We start from the raw sequence: 27,370 nt of genomic DNA, 5'->3' as shown, positions 1-27,370 counted from the left end.
AAATGTGAAGTGTAAAGTGTGTCAGTCTTTTTAACTCTTGTAGATGAATTAAAAAGTAAAATTCTTACACATCTGATACATAGCTTACGCCTCATAATAAATCGATAGGTAATCTAAGTCTTCTACCTTCCATAATAATAATAATAATAATGATGATGATTTCATAAAAAGTGCCCTTCAAGATACCCAAGGACACTGTACATCAATACAAAATATTAAAACATATCATTAAACAGTGCAATACATATACCTAGTTCACAAAATCAACAAACCGCAGTATTTAAAGGATATAGTAAAGTTGGGTTTAGACCATGAAGGGCCTTAAAAACTAAGAAGAGAAATCTATACTGAATGTGAAAGAGAACAGGTAACAAATGTAATTTTCGAAGTGTAGGAGTAATATGCTTTAAGGCTAAATATGTAACAACACTTGCCATTGAATTTTGGACATACTGTAGTCTGTTTAGGCTCCGAGCAGGGATACCAAATTACACTGCATTGCAATAATCAGTCGCGAGTTGACAAAAGCGTGGATAAGGGTCTTTGCTGCAGTATCAGAAAGGAAAGGATACCAATCTTGAAAACTGGGTATGATGGAGAAACACTACCTTAGTAATAATATTAATATGAAGTTCAAAGGAGAATGTGGGATCTAAAATAACACCAAGATTTTTGACATGTGCAGAAAGATGTAATAAAGCCTCAGATTTTTAATGACAAATTGTCAATTTTCCTTAAAGTACCTGGAGATTAAATATTTAAAGCCTCAGTTTTTGCATTTAGTGTAAGAAAGTTTTCAGACAACCAGTATTTTATATCAGCCAAACAGGCAACCAATGCAGGAGGAGGTAATGTTTTTGTAAGTCCTGTGTGTACCTAAACCCGTGCACCATCTCCATAACAGTGAAACTGTGGTCTGTGCTGTCTAATAATGGTTCCAATAGGAAGTATATAAACAATAAAGAGTAGGGGGCCAAGAATTGATACCTGAGGAACACAATGAAACATATAAGATGGATTAGACCTAAACCCACCTATAGCAATAAATTGCTGACAGCTGTTAAGGTAAGATTTAAACCATAAAAGAGCACTTTCAGTAGTGTTTAATTCATGATCTGTGTTAAAAGCAGCTTTAAGGTCTAAAAAGATTATAAGTGTTAGGAGACCACAATCCACAGCAACCAGGAGGTCATTGGTCACCCTAACAAATATAGTCTCCATACTGTAGTTGGCTCTGACACCCAGCCTGAAATTCCTCAGATAGATCAATAGAGGCAAGATGGTCTTTCAAACCTGTTCAGGGTTACCAGGATGAAGTCTTTCCTGGCAATTTAAGTGTTAGAAGGAAACAGCCCTGGACAGAGTTAAAGATAATTAGACACACTCATGTTTACTGATACAATGTCTGCTTAGAATCTCCAATTAACATGATTTGTAAAATTTTTGAATTTGATAGTAAAGCTGAAACACTTTAAGCAAAGTCAACACATACAGTACATGAATAAAACATATAAACTCCACTAAGGAAGTAAGACTAAGATTATGTCACTTCATAATTTATCTCAGTTTAACATAAGATGTTTGAATAATATGATGGAACATGCTACCATGCATAATGCTGGTGGAGTGAACCTTTATGAAAATGCTGTTTTGGACACAATATTGTAATTAATACAGGTACTCGTCGACTTATGACCGCGATTGGTTCCGACTGCCTGGTTGTAAGGTGATCTGGACATAAGTCGCCCTATATTAAATTAAGGTAAGAATATTGGACTGGGTAATGATATTGTAATCATCTTAAAGTAATATTTTATCAACATTTTCTTACTTTCTAAGACAAACACAACATACTACAGTACAATATGTTTAATATGTGGAAAACGTACAAAATAAGAAATACTGTACTGTACATTTAATTCCTGGCACCACTGGTGCTTGGCTGCGGGTTGTCGATATCGCCTTCATCAGGCGAGGCTGCGGACAGGGTGATGGGAGGAGTTGCTCTTTTCATAAACATAGTGAGCTTCGTCTGAATTGTTTGTTTTTTTTTTCTCTTCATAAATTTCGCAATAAGGACGACATGTGTTGCGTGCCATCTGTTCAATCCTCGCAAATCGTTCAATATTTGGGTCCATTTTTTCAAAATGAGCGAGGAGTTTATTCAGTAGAGATAAACCTTCTGACAATCCCTTTGTGGTGAACATTCATTGTGGCACCTCCTACTCTTCGTCTTTCTTCAATTCTCTTGTTTCTTCTTCCGCCACTCTTTCTTCTTCCAATTCTATCAGCTCTTCATTCGTAAGTTCACCTGATTCCCAGTCTAGCAACTCCTCGACATCTTCCATTTCACATTCCAATGAAAGGTCTTTTGACAGTTTCACTATTTCTTCACAAATCTCATCAAGTTCTTGTTCACGGTTAAATCCAGAAAAAGTATTTACATAATGCTTAACACACTTCTTCCATACGCCATTCATACACTTTTCCGTCACAGAGTCCCACGCGGTAGCAAGATTCTTTATACACTTAAGAATATTAACCCTGTTTCATCCACATTAAAAATCTACTCTGCGAGATAACCCTCAGCCTTAATTATTTTGTTTAAACTATCGACAAACTTACTAGCTCCTTCTTCATCCGCACTTGCTACTTCTCCAGTCACTCGAACATTATGCAACTGGAATCTTTTCTTAAACCAACCAGTACTCGCCACAAATTCTTGACTGTAGTCTCCTCCGGCGCGTTCCTTTAAAGTCGCAAACAGGCTTCTAGCCTTCGACTGTACTGTAAAGAGGCTTAACGGCGTCCGCTTTTGAATCTGATTTTCCATCCAAATGTTTAACAATTTCTCCATTTCATGGATGGGCCTGGTACGTTGCTTGGTAATCACTTTTGATCGCAAAGGTGCAGAACCTTTCACAGCTTCACGAATTCTATTTTTGTCCTTTAAAATAGTCGACACAGTAGAGTGTGATAACTTCATATCACATGCGATCGCATTCACTTTCTTTCCTCCTTCATACTGTTTTATTATCATCATTTTGGTGTCTAGATCAATGGCCTTTCTTTCCTTTTTGGCAGGCTGAGGAGTGCATAGAGATAATTTCCTCTTGGTAGACATGTTAGGGTTATATTATTATCGAAAATTGCCAAAACAACAAGACACAAACACACGTGGGGCAACACTGCTGCGTATATTTTTACTGCTGCGTAGCGAGACTTGAGAGTGCGGGAAACTGGCGCTGCCAACAGCTGGCGGGGGAAACTGTCGAACGCGTCGTAAAGTCGAACAGACATAACTTGCATAGGTCGTACATCGACGAGTACCTGTACAATAAAATAAATGAAGAACATCAGGTGTCAGTATTAGGAATATACCAGCAGAGTCGAGCAATAGTGGACTGGATCTTTACAATAGAAGTGTGAGTTCTTTTCAGGTGATTGATTAAGATGGAGAGGTGAAGCTGGTGGAGATGTATGTTTTTATAGGCGGTCCAACTTCTAGAAAGACACTGGCAATTGGTCCTGTTTATTTTTCCATTATTTGACCTGTGGCTTTCCATAATAAGGGCACTTCTGAACTGTGGGGACGTTGCGTCAACCAAGGCTTGTTTTGCTTGTTAATTTTTCAGTACAACTCTTGTAAGTCTCTCTTATTTCTAGATCCTTTCCTTTTATGCGTGGACACTATACCCTAACACAGCCAGTCTCCGGTTGTAGATGAAGTGTTTTTGTGAGCTCTATAAACTTTTTATTAAATATCTTGAATTAGTGGATGTGATGTGTTGAAATTGTGAACAGATACTGACACATGTTACCTCTAGTGTGTCTCATAGCTGCTGTAGGTTAACTAATAGTAGGCTGGTATCAAGTAGCTCTATCCCTCTCATCTTGCAGATGCTCATTTGAGTTGATATCTGGGATGAAATTGCATTAAGCTAAATTTTCTATAATGCTCTTGAAACCAATGCAGAACTTTTGTAAACTGGTAACATGCATCATAATTGTGAAATTCATTCTCATATATAGATAATTCAATGATATTCTTACATTGCATACCATCCACAGATTAATGACAGTAGTATGAAAGGTCAACCAGCAGCTGACACAATAAAACGCCAAACATATGCATACAGAAACATGAAATAACAAAAGATAGCTCATGTAGTTAATATGCATCTTTGTGAGTGGCTGTTGAGTAACCTTCTGATCTGAGGGAAAAACTCGTCCTGAATTATATGGTGTGAGTACCAATGGTTCTATTTCATTTGTCAGAAAAGTGGAGAGAGAAAATTACTGTGCAGGTAATACTATTCGTACTGTTTTACTGTCCAACAGTGATACTGCATGTAATACTGTTTGCCTTTCTAAGTCAGGGTGTGTTATATGCCATATGTCGTGAACAGAAGAGAGCTATCTGCCAGCTTAACCACCATCTGTAGTGATTTTTGTGCAACTGCAGATGTTGGTGAAGACAGATTGGGAGTGTTATCAGTATCCAGCTGCCAGAAAGTGATGCACATGATAAACAGTGTTGTTTAGTATTGTTTTACTCATGTCAAGGTGTCCAGTTTGTACAATGAATACACACCCCAGACCAAGACACCATCAACCAACAGCCCTGTATTATTGATTCCCTGAAAAATGATTCCACCTATTCAAGGTGTTTTTAAAAGTGCTTTGGTTCTTCCTTAGGCATGAATTAATAATAAGTGGAATTATTCAGACCAACAACTTTTTTTCCAGTACTCCAGCATCCAGTATTTGTGCTCCTTTACCCATGGAAATTTGCATCTTCTTCGTTTTTGGACTCGTTTGGATTAGCCATGACTCGTCCATGATAGGATAAAACAATTTTGTCCTCAGCTGTTAGTTGAGTTGCTGGATGTCATCTTACTGGGCACAAATGCGCTGACTCTTTTCATCAATGATCTGTTTGCTACTGCACATAGTTTGGTGGCCCCTTATCCTTATACAAGTGAACATATCTTGCATGAAAACCCCTTAAGCATCGCTGTTCATTGTACTTTAATGTCTGGGTATCCTGTACCCACAGATATTCAGATATTTAATCTTGTCCATTTTTTTTTATTTACAAACAAACATGACATTTTCTCATGATTACCTTCATACTTTATATACATGTGACTCTGTCAATTAAGTGGGAAGATCAGATGCACCTAAAAAAAGTGTCCATTATGTGTATATTATAATTGCAGGCAATATGGTATTTTGACAGATGTTCTGTACTGTTATTCTAAATGGAAGGCTAGTGGTTCAATACCCAGCATTCAAAGTGTTACTCTAAATAAGTCATATAGCCCTCTAGTCCTACAGCTGAACAAATGCATAGAAAATGTGTGCTTTGGCTGACTTTAAATAAATAAATAAATTGTAAATGTAATTCAAAAATAAAATGCTGCTTGTGCTTTATTAATTTTTTTACCCGACTCTGAACTGTATTAAGCAATTTTAAAAAGAGATGGATAGATGCTTCTATGCATGCCGACATTGCCGTCAGGCCGCTTCATAAGCCTGCTAGAATTGATTGAGAAATTACAAATAATGCATGGTGTGTGGCAAGATCAATGGAACGCTAAGCATTTAATTTTTTCAAAAGGTCAGGGAATTAATTCGGGCCTACGTTGGCTGAACCCTATCTTTTGTGAAATACCTGTGCAAGCTAATATGAAAATCAAAAATGTGCACTTGATTTTTTAACATTCACTGAAACCCTCTTGTTTGTGGTTTTTGGTAATATACCTGTTTATAAATCTTCATTTCTCTAAAATTCTATGTAAAAAAATGTGGATCTGAAAACTTTCAACCCTAGTACAACACTTTCATCTGTGCGGCATATGGAGAAAGTAAAAATAGGTAAATAATGTTTAAATATAATACACAACAACAACCTTTTTATTTCTATAGCACATTTTCATACAAGGAATGCAACTCAAAGTGCATTACACAAAAAGAGAAGAGTTACAGGAGAAAAAGCAGCAAGTTAGAAATATTTATATATAACTCAATAAAAATATATAAATTTTTGTTTTTAAAAATCAATACACACTTTTATAGCACAGATATACAAGTAGTACAGTAGAATCCTAATTTTTTTAAGTCCATTAAGAGAAGTCCGATCCTATGGCCAGATGACCTGGGGGACAGAAAAGACAATCAAACAAAAAAAAAACTCCAGGGTAGAGATGCTGGAGAGGAAAACAAGAACAAAAAACAAAATCTGCTGGGGTTCCAGGTCAAAAGACCTCCCAGCCCCCACTGGGCATTCTGCCTAACATAAAGGTGCTAAAGTCATTCTTATTATTTTTTAATCTTCTTATTAGTCAATTTGATGCATCTCCTTTCATTCTATCATTGCAAGTGGCTGCATAGTACTGCGATCAGGTGGTGGCGGCATAAAACTCCATCATAGAGAAACCAGAAAAGAAAATGAAGAAAAGTAGGGATTAATAATGATAGCACATCCATGAAGTACTGTATATGTAAAGCAATGCATATGTAATCTTTAGGAAGTAGAATAGAAGGGAATTAAGAAAAGGTCAAATTGAACAAGTGGGTTTTTAGTAGTTTTTCAAATTGATCAGTGATATTTGTCTGGCATATCTTTGATTGCTTAAGTATTTCAAATTTTTGGTGCATAAGAGTTAAAGGCTGCCGTTCTGAGGTTACAACTGGGAATATAAATGGAAAAGGCATTCCAAAATGTACAAAGGAGCAAGATTATCCAGAACTTTATATACCATTACCAGTATTTTAAAACATATTCTAAAGGACAGTGGTAATCGATGTAACAATGCTAAAACTGGTGTGTTGTGCTTAGATTTTCTTTTGCTGATGAAGATTCTAGCTGCAGCATTTTGAACTAACTGCAAATGATTGATGATTGATGTCTTTCATTGGTAGTCCTGTTAGGAGAGCAATACAGTAATCTAGTTGACTAAAAATGAAAGCATGAGTTAATTAATAGAAACACAGTAACAGATCTTAATTGAAACACCTTTAAACAACTAGTTTGTAGTGGCATAACTGTTCATGCCTTGTAAATTTGACAGTTCACAATAACACAGAAGTACACAATTCACCTAATACATATTCCTAAACATTTTATAAAAATGTAAAAATATAATTACCCGTGATGCCACAATAGCACCGTGCTTAGCTCTGCTGCATCATAGATCCAGTATCCTGGTTTCAGTTTTTGTGCCCAATTGTGTACGTGTGGGTCCGTCCCATGAGTACTCAGTTCTTCTTTCACATCCTAAAAAGTTGTTTGTTATGTTAATTGGTGACCCATTGTTGGTGTGTGCTACTGTATTTTAGTGAGTTGGGCATACGATGGAATCGCGCACAATGCAGGGTTGTTTTCTATCTTGCATCTCATACTTCTAGGATAGGCTTCAACCTGTATGACTCTCAGGTGGATTAAGAGGATTTTAAAATTTTTGTGATATTATAATTACTCTCATATTATTCATTATTATTTCAATGTTGTACAGTTACTCTTTTTTGTAATTTTCAAAAGTAAACCTTTCTACAAACAACATCAAGCAAATGTGAATAAAAGGACTGCAAACATTAAATGTACAAAAAAAATATATCGGTGACTGTCATTTTTTCACTGCTTAAGTAGTCTCAATTTGTCAACATTACTTTTTCCTTAATGACCTAAATAGCATAGAAAACCATAAGTATGTCAGCATATTCTTCCTGCAGAGACTGCTATTTTTTTCTCTTTCAAAGCAAATAAGTCTCAGATTTGAATGTTAACATGTATGCAACCAGTGTAAGGAAAAAGATGCATCACTGACAGATTTTAGGGTCTTAATTTTGCAGAGCTACAGGGATACACTTTATTTTTCTTTGATTTTTCTTAAAAGCATTATGGTTGTAACTGTCTATCCACTGTGTTCCTGTTAGCAGTGAGCCAGAATATCTGAAGGGTAGAAACATTTGAAATTTTATTCTGACTGATAAGTTTAGGTTTCTTTAATACTTGTGCTTACTTTTAAAGAAATACAGTCCTTAATTAACTGCATTGATGCTTCAGTTTTTAAAATGATAATTAAAACTATACAGCTATAATACAAATCATTTAGACTTAAGTATTATTTTACAACCTTAGTATGTCTTTTAGATGAAGAACTTTGTGTTTGAAATATTGCAGATTTGCCCGTAGGGTTATATTGAATTATTATGAGCACATCTAAGAACAGAAGTGATTACTTTATAAAGTATACCTATGTAGTCCACAGGAAGACCCTCTTTTGTACCCATTACAGCCTGAATGTTTTGGAGATATGGATTCAACAAGGTACTGGATGCATTCCTTAGGGATTTTGGTCCATGCTGACCTGATATCATCATGCAGTTCCTAAAGTTTTTAACCATACATTCATAACCTGTTTTACCTCATCCCAGTGGTGCTCTGTTATATGCGTAGAGCCAGCTTGAGTTGATCCATGATTTGTGGCAAAGGTCTCACCATTTTACCTACAAGCCTGTTATTGACAGCAGCAGCTCTTCATTATCCAAAACATACGTTTGTATGTGTGTTAGGGGTGGGGGGTTGATATTTATTTTATTTCTGTATACATACAGTGTATATATATATATATATATATATATATATACACTGTATGTATACACACACACCACAAAGTGAAAGAGCTGGGACTCCACTTTGGTGATCTCATATAATTTGAAAGAATGCACAATAATGTAGCACACAATCATTTGTGGCGACATCTTTCCAGGTTCGAGTTCAGAGCAGAACTGAAAACAAGATGGCCATTTCCCGGGTTTATTTAGTCACTCAACAGGAAGGGGGGGTGGGTCCAGGAGTACAGACAATGGAAGTGACATCTGCGGTGGAGTGGCTGTTAGTTTTCCATTTTTGAGAGGGAGGAAGAGAGAAGGCATTAGACCATAACTATGTATAATGTTGAATGTTAACGTTTACCCCTCTGGGTGAAATTAAAGAGTCGCATAGTTTGGGGGAGAAACGATCTCCTCAATCTGTCAGTGGAGCAGGACAGTGACAGCAGTCTGTTGCTGAAGCTGCTCTTCTGTCTGGAGATGATACTATTAAGTGGATGCAGTGGATTCTCCATAATTGATAGGAGCCTGCTGAGCGCCCTTCGCTCTGCCACAGATGTTAAACTGTCCAGCTCCATGCCAACAATAGAGCCTGCCTTCCTCACCAGTTTGTCCAGGCGTGAGGCGTCTTTCCTCTTAATGCTGCCTCCCCAGCACACCACTGCGTAGAAGAGGGCGCTCGCCACAACTGTCTGATAGAACATCTGCAGCATCTTATTGCAGATGTTGAAGGACGCCAGCCTTCTAAGGTAGTATAACCGGCTCTGTCCTTTCTTGCACAGCGCATCAGTATTGGCAGTCCAGTCTAATTTATCATCCAGCTGCACTCCCAGATATTTATAGGTCTGCACCATCTGCACACAGTCACCTTTGATGATCACTGGGTCTATGAGGGGTCTGGGCCTCCTAAAATCCACCACCAGCTCTTTGGTTTTGCTGGTGTTCAAGTGTAGGTGGTTTGAGTCGCACCATTTAACAAAGTCATTGATTAGGTCCCTACACTCCTCCTCCAGCCCATTCCTGATGTAACCCTATGATAGCAGTGTCATCAGCGAACTTTTGCACATGGCAGGACTCCGAGTTGTATTGGAAGTCCGATGTATATAGGCTGAACAGGACCGGAGAAAGTACAGTCCCCTGTGGTGCTCCTGTGTTGCTGACCACAATGTCAGACGTGCAGTTCCCAAGACGCACATACTGAGGTCTGTCTTTAAGATAGTCCACGATCCATGCCACTAGGTATGAATCTAATCCCATCTCTGTCAGCTTGTCCCTAAGGAGCAGAGGTTGGATTGTGTTGAAGGCGCTAGAGAAGTCTAGAAACATAATTCTTACAGCACCACTACCTCTGTCCAAGTGAGAGAGGGATCGGTGTAGCATATAGATGATGGCATCCTCTGCTCCCACCTTCTCCTGATATGCAAACTGCAGAGGGTCAAGGGCGTGTTGAACCTGTGGCCTAAGGTGGTGAAGCAGCAGCCTCTCCATGGTCTTCATCACATGTGATGTCAGAGCAACAGGCCGAAAGTCATTCAGCTCACTAGGACGTGATACCTTTGGGATTGGGGTGATACAAGATGTTTTCCAATCTGTTTTTCTGTTTTTTTCACCTGCATTGTTATCATTCTTTAATTTAATATTATTTATTATATCAGTATGCTGCTGCTAAAGAATGTGAATTTCCCATTGGGATTAATAAAGTATCTATCTATCTATCTATCTATCTATCTATCTATCTATCTATCTATCTATCTATCTATCTATCTATCTATCTATCTATCTATCTATCTATCTATCTATCTATCTATCTATCTATCTATCTATCTATCTATCTATCTATCTATCACAGCACCAACTCGTGGTTTGGAGGGTAATTACCATCACCAGAGCCCTTAAGCTATCTTTCATGCACATGCACGTGAAAAAATATGTATGTATTTTATTAATAACCATGCTGCCACCTCTTCCTATCCCTTAACCATGCCCAGTCTACAATAAAATCTTGACAAGACAGCAAAAAAAATATGAATCTGAAGAGTCTATACCAAAGTTTAATAATAAAAACACATATTAAAATATTGCCTTATTATGGTCTTTTCTGATACAGTATAATGTTGTTTTTAGATTCTATTCCATTAACCAAACAAACATGCGTCAAAATTCACATTTCACAGTGAAAATTTTCACAAAGCACAGTACCAAACAAATATATATCCATGTATTTTGTGAAATTAGTTATCTGCAGGTAGCATTGTTGGGGACCAAAGCCTCTTCCAGCAGCATTGGGTGCAAAGCTGGGAACAACCTTGGGTTGGGTGATATTCTATTATAGAACAAATTGGTAACATTGTAGATTTTAAAATAATACATTTTTGTAGTCTTTCTAGCTATTAAAGTAGCCCTAAAATTGGATTAAGTGGATGTGAATATGAATTAACAAAAACAACATAAAACTGGTTATTGATTTAAAAAAAAAAGTAACAAAGGGCACAATATGAATAGAATCAAGTGAAATTGAAATCCTACAGGTTTTAATATGAAATCTGATCTGTTATAAACACAGAAAGCAAGTGGGTGTTACACCTACAGTATTATTACATTTAAATCAAACAAATTGCCAAAATGACACAATAGTCAAGTATTATTGCATAATTTCTTTCTGTGAGCTTTACAAGGACATTGGTTCTAATACAATAGTATGTGAATCATTACTGCATGCAAGTTAGAAAGGTTCTTTTGTTTAATTCATTCATAATGGTTTAATCATTCTAAAGTGGACAGTATAATTAAAGTACCCATGGTGTTTTGAGTGACTTTTACTCTGTTTATTTTAATATAGCATCGGGTGCTTGAGAATATAGCTAAAAAGCAGGAACAGACATTTTAGCACATTTGTATAATTTATTTTGTGTTATTTGTTCTGAAATGCATATCAGAGTTTAGGTTTGTGGCGTCTAGTTATTGGTAAAGACAATTGAAGTGCTTACTCCAAGATGTATTTATCTTCCAAATTCAATACACTGGATATAAATTGATACAAGTGTCTATTAAATACATCCTCTGGCTGGTAGTTAAACCACATATTTGCCAAACATTAGTTTGGACATTGTAAAACCCTACTTTAGTATGTTGTTGTAGCAAGCATAGTGATATTGTGAACACTGCCCTTAAATGCTTTATTAAGCAGTTAGCAAAGTGGCAATAAATGATCTATCAAATAATATCTTAAATGTAATAGCAGCAGTAGTGGACTAGTGCATCGCAGCCTTGGTGCCTCAGTGGCAGAGAAGCCTCACCTAACAATTTTAACATTTTGAAATATTTGAAAACAAATTTCAGACTGTTTAAAATGAATTTCATGTTTTCTAATATCTGAAACTCATTTCAAGAGACAACAAAATAAGTTATTTTTCATTTTAAGATATCTGTCATCTGATATGAAATATCTCATATCCATCCATCCATTTTCCAACCCGCTGAATCCGAACACAGGGTCATGGGGGTTTGCTGGAGCCAATCCCAGCCAACACAGAGCGCAAGGCAGAAACCAAACCCGGGCAGGGCGCCAGCCCACCGCAGGACACACACACACACACACACACACACACACCAAGCACACACTAGGAACAATTTTAGAATCGCCAATCCACCTAACCTGCATGTCTTTGGACCGTGGGAGGAAACCCACGCAGACATGGGGAGAACATGCAAACTCCACGCAGGGAGGACCCGGGAAGTAAACCAGGGGCTCCTTACTGCGAGACAGCAACGCTACCACTGCGCCACCGTGCCGCCCTATATCTCATATGCATTTCAACATATCTAAAATAGATTTTCATATATCTCAAATTAACGTCTGGTGCTTTTTCAGATATCTCAGACCTTGTATGCATTTTATATGACCAGCCAAATTAACATTTAAACATATTTCAAAATACAGTTCATATACAAGAATAGTTGGGTTAAATATTTATAATACAACACAACTTATTTTTTTATGTATTGCTCTTCAGTGAATGAATGTGCAGAGCGCTGTGAATTCTCAGTTAAAATGCAAGTGTAGATTATAATATTACTTAATACACAGCTTGTACAGATATAAATGCAGATTTGTTAAAACACATGGAGAACAAGATAAAAACAAGGTTGAAATATTAAAATGTGTACTGAAATTGAAATGTTTAAAGTTTAAATATTCTCTGGTAATAGAAATTTGTAATTTGTTCACCCTCTGATGGAGGCCCATACAGGTTTAGATTGCCAGTAAATGATCAAAAATAACATCATATTCATAATCACTGACCTTGAAATAGTCTAAAATATTAACTCATTTGCTTATGTTTAAAATTTGTCATTTTTAACTTTCAGGGTGTGGCTCTTAGAGGTTTAGGACCACAGATAAAAAATTTAATAACAAAATATTATCATATGATCATCAGCCTTGAAGCAGCATAAAGCGCCATCTAATTTTGAGATATCTCTAAATGATAATTCAGCTTGAGATCATTTTAAGAAATCTGAAATTCATTTCCAGATATCTCAAAATCACTTCCAGTAAATGTATATGAGTTCTTGTCTATTTTAAGATTTTATGATATCTTGAAATGTGCAGGAAGGTATTTTGAAATATCTTGAAATGTATTTCTGCGGTGGGCTGGTGCCCTGTCCGGGGTTTGTTTCTTTGCGCCCTGAGTTGGCTGGGATTGGCTCCAGCAGACCCCCGTGATCCTGTAGTTAGGATATAGCGGATTGGATAATGGATGGATGAATGGAATGTATTTCATATACAGTAACTGAAAATGAACAAGAAGCTGCTGTATTTTGGAATATCTGGAAACTGATTGAGGACCTCTAGTTGTATTTCACATATCAGAAAGTGATTTTCAGATATCTTTTTAAAGTGATCTTACATGTACTTTTTAAGATATCTCATATAGAGATTAGACATGTTTTAGGATATAAGAGAGAATTTTGGGTATCTAAAAAGCACGACTCAATGTAAAGATACCTGAAATGCATTATCAGATATCTTGATTAAATATGCAGATATCATAAAATAACATATAGACTATTGTCAGATATTTGAATTTTTAAAAAGCTTCCTGGGGAATATCTTAGATGCATTTTAAAATATCTTAATCTAATGCATTGTTCATGTCAAGATATCTGAAAAAAAGACAGCGAGTCCCAGTTACCTGTAAAACACAGGCAATTTTAAAAGGAAGCCATTTTCATATATCTTTGATTGCTCTTCAGATATTTCAAAAAGTACAAACAATCAGTTTAAAATATCTCAAAAAAATGTATGTGAGATATCTCAAAAGCTACGGGAGCTTATTTAAAAAAATCTTAAATTACACTTCAAGATATCTCAGAGTGACCAGGATGTCACTTTAGGATATCTTAAAATGCATCTAGAGAGATCTCTAATTGTTAATTCTGCTTGCCATACATTAGGAGCACTAGATCTTCCAATACAGTCTTAGATAAAAAGTTCTTGACAAAGCCGATACACATTTGTTAGTAAGGCTTTGGGAAAGACTGAAGGGTGGCATAAACGTGCTTTAAAAATCTGATGAACAGCTATTTAGGTGGTAAGCCAGATTTTGGAACTATGTCTGTAACAGACAGGAATTAAATGTATTACAGTTGTGTCATTAGGAGTGAATAAAAGCTATAACAGCAGCATTTTAAACATTTTGTAAGAACGTTATTGGAAGGATAACTGCATTAAGGTAATGTATGTCACCACAAAGGACTTCCACATCCAAGATAGAAAGCAAAGAGTTACCCTATGGCAGTATTTTGAAAATTATACAGAAAAGTACTGACTGCAACTCAGAAGTGACATTTAAGTTTAAGGCGTGTTGCAGAAGATGGAAGAATTAATTGACACAGTCCACACAGAATGAAACAGAGATGTTTCATGAGTTTTGCTATTGACTCTACAAGAAACATAGAAGACCATATGCACTATTACACAGTTTTCAACATTTATGCTCTTGTGTCAGTAATATTCTGAACCAGAGTCACCTCTTTAAATAATGCCACGTGAGGCATAGTAGATTTTTGCTGCCCCCTCACCCCATATATCCTTAGTAGGCACTTACTTCACATACACTACATACTGTGCTACAAGCTTCACAAAGCAGTACTCCCATGATTCAGTGCATCCTTGTAACAACGGACAAAGTAATAATCTTATGTTCTTTATTCTTTTTCAAAAAATGACAAAAGATTAGCTTTAAACCAATAAAACACACAAAATATACATTGAAAACAATAAAAGTGTATAGATTCTTCACTGCTTCTATTTGATCCCCCCAAAAAATATTTTTTTCAGTTTTGCAATTGTAAAGTTGAATGCAAAATGAAACTCTGCTGTTTCTCTCATCCTGCACACTTCTCTCCCTTTGTACTTTTAAACTCTGTCCTGTCATTTTTATCTAAACACATGCATTGCAACTCAAGAGGAGTTTAAAAGTGAGCAGACAGACATGTTGCTGAAAAATATTTCAACTCTGTATTCATGACCAGAAGAGGTACAGTCTATAAAATAATGAATATTCTGCATATCATTTACTATTGCTGAAAATAATTATAAAAAGGTAGCCAATGTTTTTTAATGATCCCAGTTCATCTTGATGTTAATTTCAGGTGGGTCCGGTGAGCCTCATTGCAATGGGAGTAGTAGCAGTGCACTGCATGCATATCTTGGTGCAGTGTAGCCATCATCTTTCTGAAAGGTGAGTGTTCACTCATTTTACTCTGCAGAAAGTTAGCTAGTCTTTATTCATATCTTGCTAGATAAATTAAGGTTGTTGAAATTAGCTGTATTGGTGTCCTGTCCAGGATGCTTCATACCTTGTGATTAAAGTTATGAATGTCTGGAATTAGTTTGATTAACTTTGGATGGTTGGATAAATTGTCTATGTTAAACAGTGATTTTTTTTTTGCAGTTTTGTGCAGATTTCTTAATATTACTGCATTCTGACACTGTGTTGATTTCTGGAGGGTGGAACTGAACCGCGTGTCTGCCAACAGGGATCGTGAGGTTTTTCATTGTGTGGTGGGTGTGGTAATGTGCTGTACCGGCGCATGCTCCCCAACCTGACCTGACCTGTTCTGACACCTTAAGTATTTGCATTGGCTTTGCAGTCTTTTCTTGTTTTAAATGCTAGTTCTACCTTAACCACACTTTTTTTCTGTAAATAGCATATTATCAATATGACAAAAGTGTCCTATACTCACTGATCATAGCCCAGAGAGTGGCAATGTGTCACATGTTGATTAGCACATACAGACACTTTTTATAAGCGACAGGAATGACAAAATAAACCTATTAAGACAGACCATATTGAACATTATCATAAGTTTTTAAAACGTCATAGGGGTGATAATCAATTGCCTGTTCATTCACGAAACTCACTCAGCAGATCGTGCTGTTTTACAGTTCATACTTCTACCACATGCAGGTCCAGCTATACCACTGGCACCCACAGCACACACAATTAAGTCATGTCATGTAATTATCTAACCTGCTTAATCCAGACATTGGTTGTGAGTTGGGGGCCTGGAGCCTACCATAGCTAGAACAGAGTGCAAGGCAGGAACAAATCCTGGACAAAACATCAGTCCATTGCAGGATTGACATCCGCACACCAATCATGTACAGTAATCCCTCGCTATATCGCGCTTCGCCTTTCGCGGCTTCACTCCATCGCGGATTTTATATGTAAGCATATTTAAATATATATCGGGGATTTTTTGCTGGTTCTCGGATTTCTGCGGACAATGGATCTTTTAATTTCTGGTACATGCTTCCTCAGTTGGTTTGCCCAGTTGATTTCATACAAGGGACGCTATTGGCAGATGGCTGAGAAGCTACCCAACTTACTTTTCTCTCTCTCTGTCTTGTGCTGACTTTCTCTGATCCTGACGTAGGGGGATTGAGCAGGGGGGCTGTTCGCAAACCTAGACGATACGGACGCTCGTCTAAAAATGCTGAAAGATTATATTCACGTTGCTATCTTCTGTGCAAGCTGATTCCTGAAGCGACATGCTGCACAGTGCTTCGCATACTTAAAAGCTCGAAGGGCACGTATTGATTTGTGCTTGTTTGTTTTTCTCTGGCTCTCTATCTCTCTCTCTCTCTCTCTCTCTCTCTCTCTCTGCTCCTGACAGAGGGGGTGTGAGCTGCCGCCTTCAACAGCTTTGTGCCGCGGTGCTTCGCATACTTAAAAGCTAAACAGCCCTATTGATTTGTTTGCTTTTTTTCTCTATCTCTCTGACATCTGCTTCTGACTTGAAGAGGAAGATATGTTTGCATTCTTTTAATTGTGAGACGGAACTGTCATCTCTGTCTTGTCATGGAGCACAGTTTAAACTTTTGAAAAAGAGACAAATGTTTGTTTGCAGTGTTTGAATAATGTTCCTGTCTCTCTACAACCTCCTGTGTTTCTGCGCAAATCTGTGACCCAAGCATGACAATATAAAAATAACCATATAAACATATGGTTTCTACTTCGCGGATTTTCTTATTTCGCGGGTGGCTCTGGAACGCAACCCCCGCGATGGAGGAGGGAATACTGTACTAGGGCAAATTTAGCATCAAAATTATTGTAAGTAATCAATAATTGTGTTCCAGACCCCCAGCTTCATGTTTTCTGATTGTGGTTCCAATTATTGTTGCTTCTTTGTTTTTGACCATGTATTTGTGACAATTCAGTATATCCCGCTATGAAAAGAGCAGGTTGTTGGCTGTATTTATTTAATACCAGCGGCAGAGGTAGAGGTATGCTAACCATAAACTGATATCTTAGAACATGCAGAGATTGATCAATCAGACAATTTTTTGTGACAGAACCAAATAAAAAATGTAGTTGTGAGAACTTAATTTGGGAATCTGAAGTAGTCAAGACAGTCTTACTTTTTAAAGTATTTGTATGAAAGAGTCTTACCTTTAATCTTAAGGTAAAATACAACTACAATTAAAGGTAACTTAGATGACACTTCTGACTTTAAACAACTAGACTAACAGCCCATGAGTTACTGCAGAGGGGCCAGCTAGTACCTGATAAATTAACACACACACACTTTGGCAATGCCTTAGGAAGACTTCCTTAATGGTTAGTGCTAGCTCTGCATGGCATCAGCTCTGTAAGGCATCATCAAAGACATTATGAGATGAGAATGAGAAGACTGAAATAACAATACATTTCATTAAAAAAATCTGGAAACTTTGCTAAATACTCCAAACTAATCTTAAATGGCAGCACTTCTTGATTGTTTTAACCTGTTTCAGAGTTTCTCGTATGCGGTTTAAGGGTCCATACATGACTATTCCACAGAAGAGTATTGTATCTTAATTTCTGTTAGTACTAATTCAGCTCACACTGAAATATTATTGTAGATAAGAGGTAACATTGAATTATCAATGAATCCATCTAAGGAGTTAGCTGCATTTTCTCTGAGAGATAGATAGTGTCATTTCAAAGGCTTTGGCTGCGCACTTGTCTTCTTTTTACTAGAAAATGTTGAGGGGGTAAGCTGAGTGGAGAGACTCAGGGTAGTGTAAGTAAATCAAATTCTAAAACCTACACTCTTCCCTATTGTGAAAAAGGGAATTTGGGGGGCATTTACCTCCATTGTGGCATTGCATGTCTTGTTCCTGGCACATCATTAATGTTTCTAGATTTGCATATTTTTAAGTGCATTTCCCTGGTTTCCATTCATCTGTAGCACTTTGACTTTTTTGAATGAGAAAGGTGCGGTTGAGTGATGATGAGAGATGGTTAATGAATGATGTACTGTAAATCCAAAAAAAACTATAAGCTACTATCTCTTTCCACATCAGTTCCAATAGGTGCAAATCTTCCAGGAACAGCTTATTGTTTCCACACCGTTCAACTTCTGAAATGGTGGATCTCTTGTTATTGTTGGTCCTACTATTGTTGCATCATCAGACAGTTTTGTACTGGAAGTTGAGTCATGCTTGGCAGAACACCTGAGAGAACAAAAAGTAGTCTGAGAACATAATTCCTTGGTGCCCCAAATTTCAGAGTGAGAAGTTTTGTTTTTATTCACCAAACCTATAGATATAAGGATTACCATGAACACAATGTTGGAGTTCATGACTAGCTTCAGAGGGATGATTGAGTAAAGTCAATGAGCAGCACTGGAATTTCGGTGTTCCCTTTGTCAAGGTGGGATTTACACCATGTGAATGGCTGTTGATCTGTTTGTATGAGATCAATGTGTCTGAAATGAGATATAATAGATTTCAAAATGTAGCATGATCTACTGTTCAAACCACTTTATGGTTGATGGATGCTACAAGCTGGAAGTCATTCAGATAAGTGATGTTAGATTTCTGTGTCATTGGCACAACTGTACGTGTCTTAAAGCAGCTGATGAATGTAGGCTGTGTCAGAAATAAGTTAAGCATGCCAGCCAGCGGATCAACATATGTTCTTAATGTGCAGATGGGGATCCCATCTGGACCTGCAGCTTTATGAGAGCTCAGTCTTATCAGAGATTTCATGGCATGCCAATGTGAGGAGAAGTTAGTTAACAAGTTTCACTGTAGTCCTACTGTCTGTGGGCTATTTGAGCATAGAAGATGTTAAGGTCTTCTAGCACAGGTTCAACTTTTTTATGGCATAGATGACATTGTTTTTATAGTTTGTAATTGCTTATGCCCTATACCACATGTTATGGGGCCAAGGATGTTTTCTGCCTGTATTCTACACTTATTCTTTTCAGGTTTTCATGCTAGCCTTTTGGCTGTCTTTTAGGCCAATAAAGTATATCATACAAGCCTGGTGTTTATGTTATGTTCCATGAAGCATGTGATACATGATTTATTTTCACTGGTCCAATAGTGTAGTTTATGTTTGTGGAAATGCTTATCCCTCCTGGGTCGCTGAGCATATCATCACGAAAACCTTTGCTTTATTATTACCTGCAATATGCTTTATAAACAGCATCACAATACATTTTCTGAGTGGCACATTATAGTCGGAAGTCAAGCAAAATGACACCTTTTATTGGCTAAGTGAAAAGATTACAATATTCAAGGCTTTCGAGGCAACTCAGGCCCCTTCTTCATTTTGTGTTAGAGGTTCAAGGCCCCAGAGACAGAATGACACTCTATCCAAGGCAGGTCTCTGACATTGCATCCTCTGTAACCCAATTAGAATGGATGGATTGAACTTCATGCCCATTCAGTCTCTCTTGCCAATCTTGCAATTTTCTCTATGCCATGTTAATTTTACCTGCAAAATACTGTAGGAGTTGAACCTATCAATTCTGTTGGTGTCAGTTTGATGATTCTATAAGACTTTTAAGTCTATCATAATGAAGAATTTTATGTTACTGACGAGTTAAATAGAATCAAATACTTTTGCTTTGTGAGGTTGTGAGAACATAAGGTTCTGATAATCCCAGTACATTGTGTTTGAGCTAAGCTGGTTAAAGAGGAATGGACCTATGGGTAAATATTTAGTGAATGCCACAAACACAGCAACTCAATACAGTATAAGGTAACAAATCCCTATTTTTTCCATTTTGCTGTTGCCTGTTTTTTACCACAACAGTTCTTATCATCTCCATCATACCTTGACTTATCTCCTTGTTTCTGGGAACTGGCTACACTAATCTGCAGTATTCCTCAGTCACTGCCAAATACACATAAGTGGCATTTTAATTCCTGGCTCAGTCTTACGTAGTATTTTGTGTTATATCACGATCCAGATGTAATTATGGTCAGGTGTCTTCATGAAAAGCATACGACATATAATGGGATTTGAGTCAGGAGGTGAAAAAGGGACACTTCCTTTGTCTAATCTTGAGCGTACAGTATTGCATACTAAGCTCTGTTGTGCATGTGGAAAGCATATTTACATACCGTATCTGCAGTTACCCTTCTGTCAGGTAATTCAATAATATTGCTTATTTGTAATTTAAAAATGTTATTCAAAAACATAAAAATATATCTCTGCATTTTTATAGTACATCTAGTAACCCTTATTTGTTTTTGTGTACTTGTAGGCTAAAGATGCAGTCTTTAGGATACAGTGACACAGTTGGTCTTGCAATGGAGAACAGCCATTTAAAGTGCCTTAGGAAAGGAGGAGCTTTTGGAAGGTATGTTGTATTGGTGTTTGTTAGTTCCTGAAATGCATGTCTTATTCTCAAATTCTGAAGATGAAAATTTAAGGACTAATGTTCAAATTTAAATCTTACATCTAAAGAAAATTTGATATACAGTGTGTATGTATTATTGCATTATTACTTGCATTATTTGTATTAAAAGCATACACACAAGAGAAGAGTTGCATATGTATCGACAACAAAGACAGGACACCAGACAAACTAAATAGATAAACATATCACACAGAAGAGGCTGACTATTTACTGGCTATTTAGAGTTATAATTTATCTTGGCACAGATTAACAGCTTTATGATACCAAGCCTTCAAGGATGATGTCAGATGCTATGTGGAGTTTCATGTTGTTGCTCCAGGCTCAAGTGGAAGACTCTTCTTGAGTTGGAATACACTGTTAGGGTTTTGCTACATGGTCCTTTGTTCATGGTGTGGTGTGATTGGGCCTTCCTCAGTTTGCTGTTAGGCTCTATGCTGTGTCTTCTGCAACTTCATATGAAGAAAACATTACTATTTATGGCCCAGCAGTGTAGGTGTTAAAGTTCCATGTTGCTTCTCAGTCTTCTCAGATTGGGCTCAGTCACTGTCATAGAGCTTGGCTTGACAGAGTTGATCTTAGAGCTACTTAAGGGAGTCTGACTCCAAGGATGTATGGAGAGTAGCTTTTGGGCCAAACAAGCTTTGTGAGCTTTTTGCTCTGCAAGAGTGGGTGACTTCTTGGCCCAAAGATAGCAGCTTATCAGCTTCAGCTTCTTTGAAGAGCACAGATCGTCAGCTTTCAGCTAGTTTTGAAGGAAATTGTAACCTCTGGTGATGAGATCAAGCTCATTTCCACTTACAGTTATCTGTCCTAACCAAACAGTTCAGTTTATGGTTACAAGCCCAAAATGAAACTTTTTTCCTGAAGTAGCCTCTGTGAGCTTGTCTCTGATTTACACCTTTGTTATCAGATGAATTACAGGGTTGACCAAAGTGGTGCAGCTGAATATTTGCATTCCTATTAAATCTGCTGTCCTAACAGGCTTTGTGTGCCACTATAAGCCTAACAAAATGGGCAATACAATGGGAACAAAATGGACAGGATTCCACTAGTACTGTTTTGTTCATTTACATGCAGGCTATGTTATTTGGCAATTCCAGATAGGCCCTGTGTGATTGATGACGTGTGTATTTTAGGGTCCTGTGCTGGATGTGGTTTCCTGTACGTGGTTTACTCTTGCCTTGTCCTAGTGCTGCAAGTAGAGGCTTTGGCCCCCAGCTTCCAAAGTGGGTTTCAGAATGCAACATAATACATATTTTATTTTTTCAATTAATTTATTCTATATATTCTTCAAATACTGTTTAGTCTTTATGCAGTAATTTTTATCAGCAGAAAAGGTTTATCTAACTCAAATTCGCATGAAATAATTTAAATAAACAAGATGGATTCCATTCAACAACTACAGCAATTGAGTTTTTTATGACAACTTGATACACCACAGCCAGCATAGCGGAGTTTTAAAAAATATGAATGATTATGGATTTTTTTTCTTCATTTTTTTATTTATAATTATTTTAGAATGGTGTGTAGAATTTTGTAATTAATTTGACATGATTGAGACTTTGGTATCGATCAGAATAAAATCCTAATTATATACACAAAAACACTGTGCCAGTAATGTCTCTGTTATGTCCATGAAGCTTTCTGAGAATTGTGATCTAAACATTTATGATCTGAGGATTTGTTCATCCTTCTGCCGTTTTTCACTACTTGGAAATACTTTACTGAAGATGTCTGATAAATATTTCAGAGTGGTTCATATTTAATTCTATTCCAGGAACTTTAAAGGTTATATTGTGAAACTGAACCATGTATCAATAATGTGTATTTGGTCTTTTTAAAGAGAGTTTTTGAGACATGTCCCAAATCTAAGAACACTTTCAGAATAACTATAAACTGCATGTTTTACTTTTTCATTTTATACCAGAAATGCCCTGCTGTGTTTAAGTGTGCATTCTGTGTGGCTTGTGTAATAACCATAATTATATGCTCTTTTTTTGTAGATATTTAGTCAATTCCTTTCTGGTGATAACACAGCTTGGGTTTTGCAGTGCTTATTTTGTTTTCCTGGCAGAGAATGTTAAACAGGTATAGCTTATATTATTTCTCTTGTATGTGTAATTTTCTTGATGGCAATGTTTAACTTCATTTTGTCAGTGCCTAAAAGAACAGTGACAATGCATTTTTTTAGAAGATGAATGTTGAGCTGATTTTAAAATGTATGGCAAACATGCTTTCAAAGATTTAACTACCTGCCCCACTGTGTAAAGGAAGGGGGTCCAGAAGGGAGTAAGTCAACATAATCAGATTCAGAATTGGACATAATGGTCTAAATACAACATTATTGAAAAAGGGTAAGCATGTATCAGGGAAATAACAGATGGTGTGAACTTGCAGAGACTGTTGTGCATATATTATTTGAATGTAAAACTTATGAAAAGGAGAGAAAGCAGACTATAGGAAATAAATTAATACTTCGGATGGATATGGTCAAGAATCTCAAATGAATTTTAAAAAGATACTGAAGTACTTGAAGCATATTGGGATATATAATGCTATTTAATTTAGAATGGTTAGGTGATAATTTAACTGTGTGGGTTTGCATGGTAGATATTGGGTTCACTATCCTGACTTCTTTTCACTCTCCAGTTCAGTAGGTGGTGGTAGTGCATCTTTACAGTTGGCTTGCCAGTCGCCAATTAAAAGAAGAAAAGGAAGAAGCTACTCCACATATAATAACCATGTGCTGTATAATAAAACACTAAGGTGTGTGTGTCCAGTCCCACAGGCAATGTGATTGGTCAGTTTGGTTAGATTGGTTAGTTTGTCTTTGATGACATGACGAAAGAGGAAGGGTGAGTATGAGATGCACGAGGAGGAGGATTAAAGGCACACGAGAGAGTCTTCTTCGAAGTTGGAAAGTACAAAACTGGACAGAAGGCAAGAAAGGCGCCTCAAAAACAGTAATAGAAACTGAGAAGCAAGGTTTACAGGAACGTGCTTGAGAGAGGAAGCGCCGGTGAAGAGAGGTTCAGACTCACATGAATTCAGAGGAAAGACTCTCAAAGTACATGCAGAGCAAGAGACAGTGAATCTTTTTAAGCTGTTCTATTACCTGTCTACGACAGGTGCTATGGCTAATATCTTAATAAAGCCAACAGCAGTTAAATATGCCAGTTGTAGTTGGTTTGTCCGGTGGTTACAATCAGAAATTAATAACGTAGTACAGCCTAGCAGAGCCCTAAGTCACTAGAGAAGACAAGCTAATGCTGAAAGTAATTCCGAGCTTAGCTTGACCTGACCAATGTAGGGGATTTTAAGTGTACCTTACTACAGGGAGCGTTCCTTTTGTTTATTGTAAGAAGGTGTCCAGGGACTAGAGCTTAGTTCAGGATGACATGGGAACACTTTTATGGCACAGTAAATAAGTACAAGTAAGTAAATAACCAGTAGATACTGAATCAAGACCCCTTTAGCCGGACGAGGTTACGTTTTTGGTTGTTTTACTGAATTTTACCAGTGTTTATCACTCTCTTGTATATTTTGGAAATAAACACAATTTGTTTTTTCACATTTGGCAATCTAATGGCATTGATCTGGATATGGAGAAATTAACAGTTGCTACCCTTTTTACATAATAAATTAACCTTTTACTGTTAACAATTTCTGCCTAATTGGACAGAGTTGGTTTGGGTGTCTTCTGTGCAAAATTCTTCCTTTGTGCCGATGTATGCAGACTTCTACTATGTCTGTTTTTTTTCCCCAGGAGGTAAAGTCATGCAGTTAAATGAATTAATGGCTGTAAACCTTTCCAATGTATATGACAGAGTGCACTTCAGTGGATTGTTTGTGTTGGATCCTACTTTACCAACTGAAACAATCTTTTGGTAATATTATTTCAATTACATTTCAGGCAAAGTTTATGGATCACTCTAATACAGTTTATTTAAAGAAATACACATTGTTACGTATGTAAATGTTTCTTAGTTTGTTTCTCTTATTATATTCTATATAATTACTTTAAGTACTCTGAGCTTAATTTCACTGAGTAAACGGAATACGACTGAATATCAAATGTTTATATTTGAAGACACATATTTTCATGTTTATGTTACTTAAAAGTTTGGAGTATTAATTGATTCAACTCTGTGCTCTTTATGCTTTGTTAAAACCAACATGTTGTTTGATTTTAGGTTGTGGAAGGCTTAATGAGAAACAGCACATCAAATTCTAGCTTTCCAGTCGGTGACAGTGCTGCACCAGTCCTGGAAGTGTGGGACGTGGACTTGCGGCTTTACATGCTTTGCTTTGTACCTTTCCTGATCATCCTTGTCTGCATTCGGGATCTTAAGCATCTGGCAATTCTATCATTTCTTGCAAATATTTCCATGGCTGTCAGTCTTGTCATCATTTATCATTCCATAATACAGGTAAGCCTGTTGGCAGGGCAGAAGTATCTGAACGTCAAATACATTTGCTGTTTACCATATCATCTTCACATTTTGATTGAATAATTCATTTTTAAAACATTCTTAAACAATTTTCTAATTCTAATGGTTTCAACAGACTTCAGTTGGTTGTTGTAATCTTGACATCTTGATATAACAAATCGGGGAAAAAAAAGTTATTAGAGAAGTCACCCATCATTAGCATTATAGCTTATTGTCCCAGCATTTTATCCAGGGGTTTTTATGGCCTAATTAATTCTGTCATTACATTATAAATGAAAACTAGTGCCCGCTCTCTGAGCTTTTTCAGAGTGAAGACCACTATATAAAAAGTAACTAAATTGAAATTTAGTGCCTTTTTTAACTCCACGTTTTAGTTTTTTTTTCTATGCTTCTAGAACCCTTTGCATGAAAAAAATTCCTAGTCCCTGCCTTAAATACACATCTCCCTAATTTCAACCAGTAATTAACTTACAAATCATAATACATTTTTGTGATGGTGGCATTCATGGGCAGTTGTTAGTGCTGCTTCCTCGTTTCCTAGGTATGAATGTGACACTATCTCTGTGTGGATTCACAAAAACATAAATAGGTTCGTTGGTGACTCCAAATTATCCAAGTTTGTGTGAGAGGCTGTGTACATGAGTGTGATCTGTACTGGCGCCCCACTTCAGATTGTTTCCTGCCTGATGCTGCCATGGTAAGCTTCAGTCCCCAGCAACCCTGAAGTGGATTAAGAATGTTTAAGAACGTAATGTAATTTTTCCAGACCGATGACTGTCTTTGCTGCTTTTGAGAATTCTGGTGAAGTTGATAAATGGCCAAAGTTTCTTTCTCATTTAAAGTCTATAATATATAATACATTTTATTTTTATACAAGGCGCCTAACAATAAATAAATAAAAGACACATTATAAACAACTTAAAACATCAGAAAATATAAAATTAAAAACAAACAAAGCCACTGTAATCATAAAGAAAAAGCCATTTTAAACAGATGCGTTTTAAGTTTACATTTGAAGGATGAATATGATTTGATATTTCTAAGATCGGTAGGTAATGAATTCCAGAGCTTGGGAGCAGAACAGTTGAATGGTCCGCTCCCAGTGGTGGTTAGACGGGCGAGAGGGATGGTCAGATGGATGGAGGAAGAGGATCTAAGGTTACGGGAGGGAATGGCAACATGAAGAAGGTTGGACAGATATGGAGGGGCAGTTGGTTTCGTCCGTTTATAGGAGATGGACGTCTGAAGCAGAGCTCCGCTAGCAGCGGCTTTATTTTCCCACGTATTTCATATTATTTAGAGGTATCCTGTATTTAACCCAACCAAGGAACTTCCACTACAATATACAAGCATGAGTAACAAGAAGAAAAGTCAGAAAGAACCGGAAAAGAAACTTAAAGCTGCATCGAAGTCCGGACAGACTTCCGGCCTGAGTGCAAGTGTAAGGTATGGCATCATGGAGACTGACCTAGAACAGGCAGAAGAGTGCGCAGAATTCCTGGGACCCCGCTCCATTGTATCGTCTCCAGTCGAGAGTGAAAATGGGAGCGAAGGCGCAAGTGATACAGGTCGCGAGGGATCGCCGATTTCTGAGGATCATTCGAGACTAGAAAGGGCTCTGCAGGACGTGCTCTCATCTACTCATCGCGAGCCTGTAACAGGAGCTGCATTTTCACTTGCGGAGCACGAAAGCAGAAGCGAACTGTCCGAACTGAAAGAGATGATCGCTACACAGAAAGAGATGATCGCTACACAGTCCACTGCCATAGTTACGGCCATGAAGGAGCTTAAGAAAGATAACACAAATGATCTTAAGAAGGTGGCCACTGAACTCAAGAAGGATAACAAAGATAAGGAAACGCGTCTATTTGAACGTTTCGACGTGAACTTTAAAGGCATGTTGGAGAAATTAGTGGAACACATTGAAGAAACTAACTCCAAACTGAAAAGGCTTGATGATCATATTAATGACGTTTCAGATCAGCTGGAAGACGTTAAGCAGGGACTCACGGCTCGAGTGGAAACAGCGGAACAAATGGCATCTAACGCCGATGAAAAAGCCACAGCTGCGAACTCGGAATACAAAAAACTTG

At 37.2% G+C, this 27,370-nt stretch overlaps 1 protein-coding gene across 2 annotated transcripts in view; it reads left to right on the top strand.

Moving 5' to 3' along the window:
• slc36a4 (solute carrier family 36 member 4) overlaps window positions 1–27,370 on the top strand; it is a 548,893-nt gene that overhangs the window by 17,679 nt on the left and 503,844 nt on the right. For both annotated transcript variants that reach the window (XM_028800423.2, XM_051927332.1), the window contains 4 exons: window positions 15,277–15,365; window positions 20,671–20,766; window positions 22,830–22,914; window positions 25,020–25,256. In XM_028800423.2, coding sequence (XP_028656256.1) covers window positions 15,277–15,365; window positions 20,671–20,766; window positions 22,830–22,914; window positions 25,020–25,256 — 507 coding nt within the window. The remainder of the gene's footprint in view (window positions 1–15,276; window positions 15,366–20,670; window positions 20,767–22,829; window positions 22,915–25,019; window positions 25,257–27,370) is intronic.

The sequence above is a fragment of the Erpetoichthys calabaricus genome, chromosome 4 (assembly GCF_900747795.2).
Source record: "Erpetoichthys calabaricus chromosome 4, fErpCal1.3, whole genome shotgun sequence".
NCBI classification, from domain to species: Eukaryota; Metazoa; Chordata; class Cladistia; order Polypteriformes; family Polypteridae; genus Erpetoichthys; species Erpetoichthys calabaricus.
Note: the sequence above shows the minus strand (reverse complement) of the source record. Positions and strands in the feature narration are given on the sequence as shown.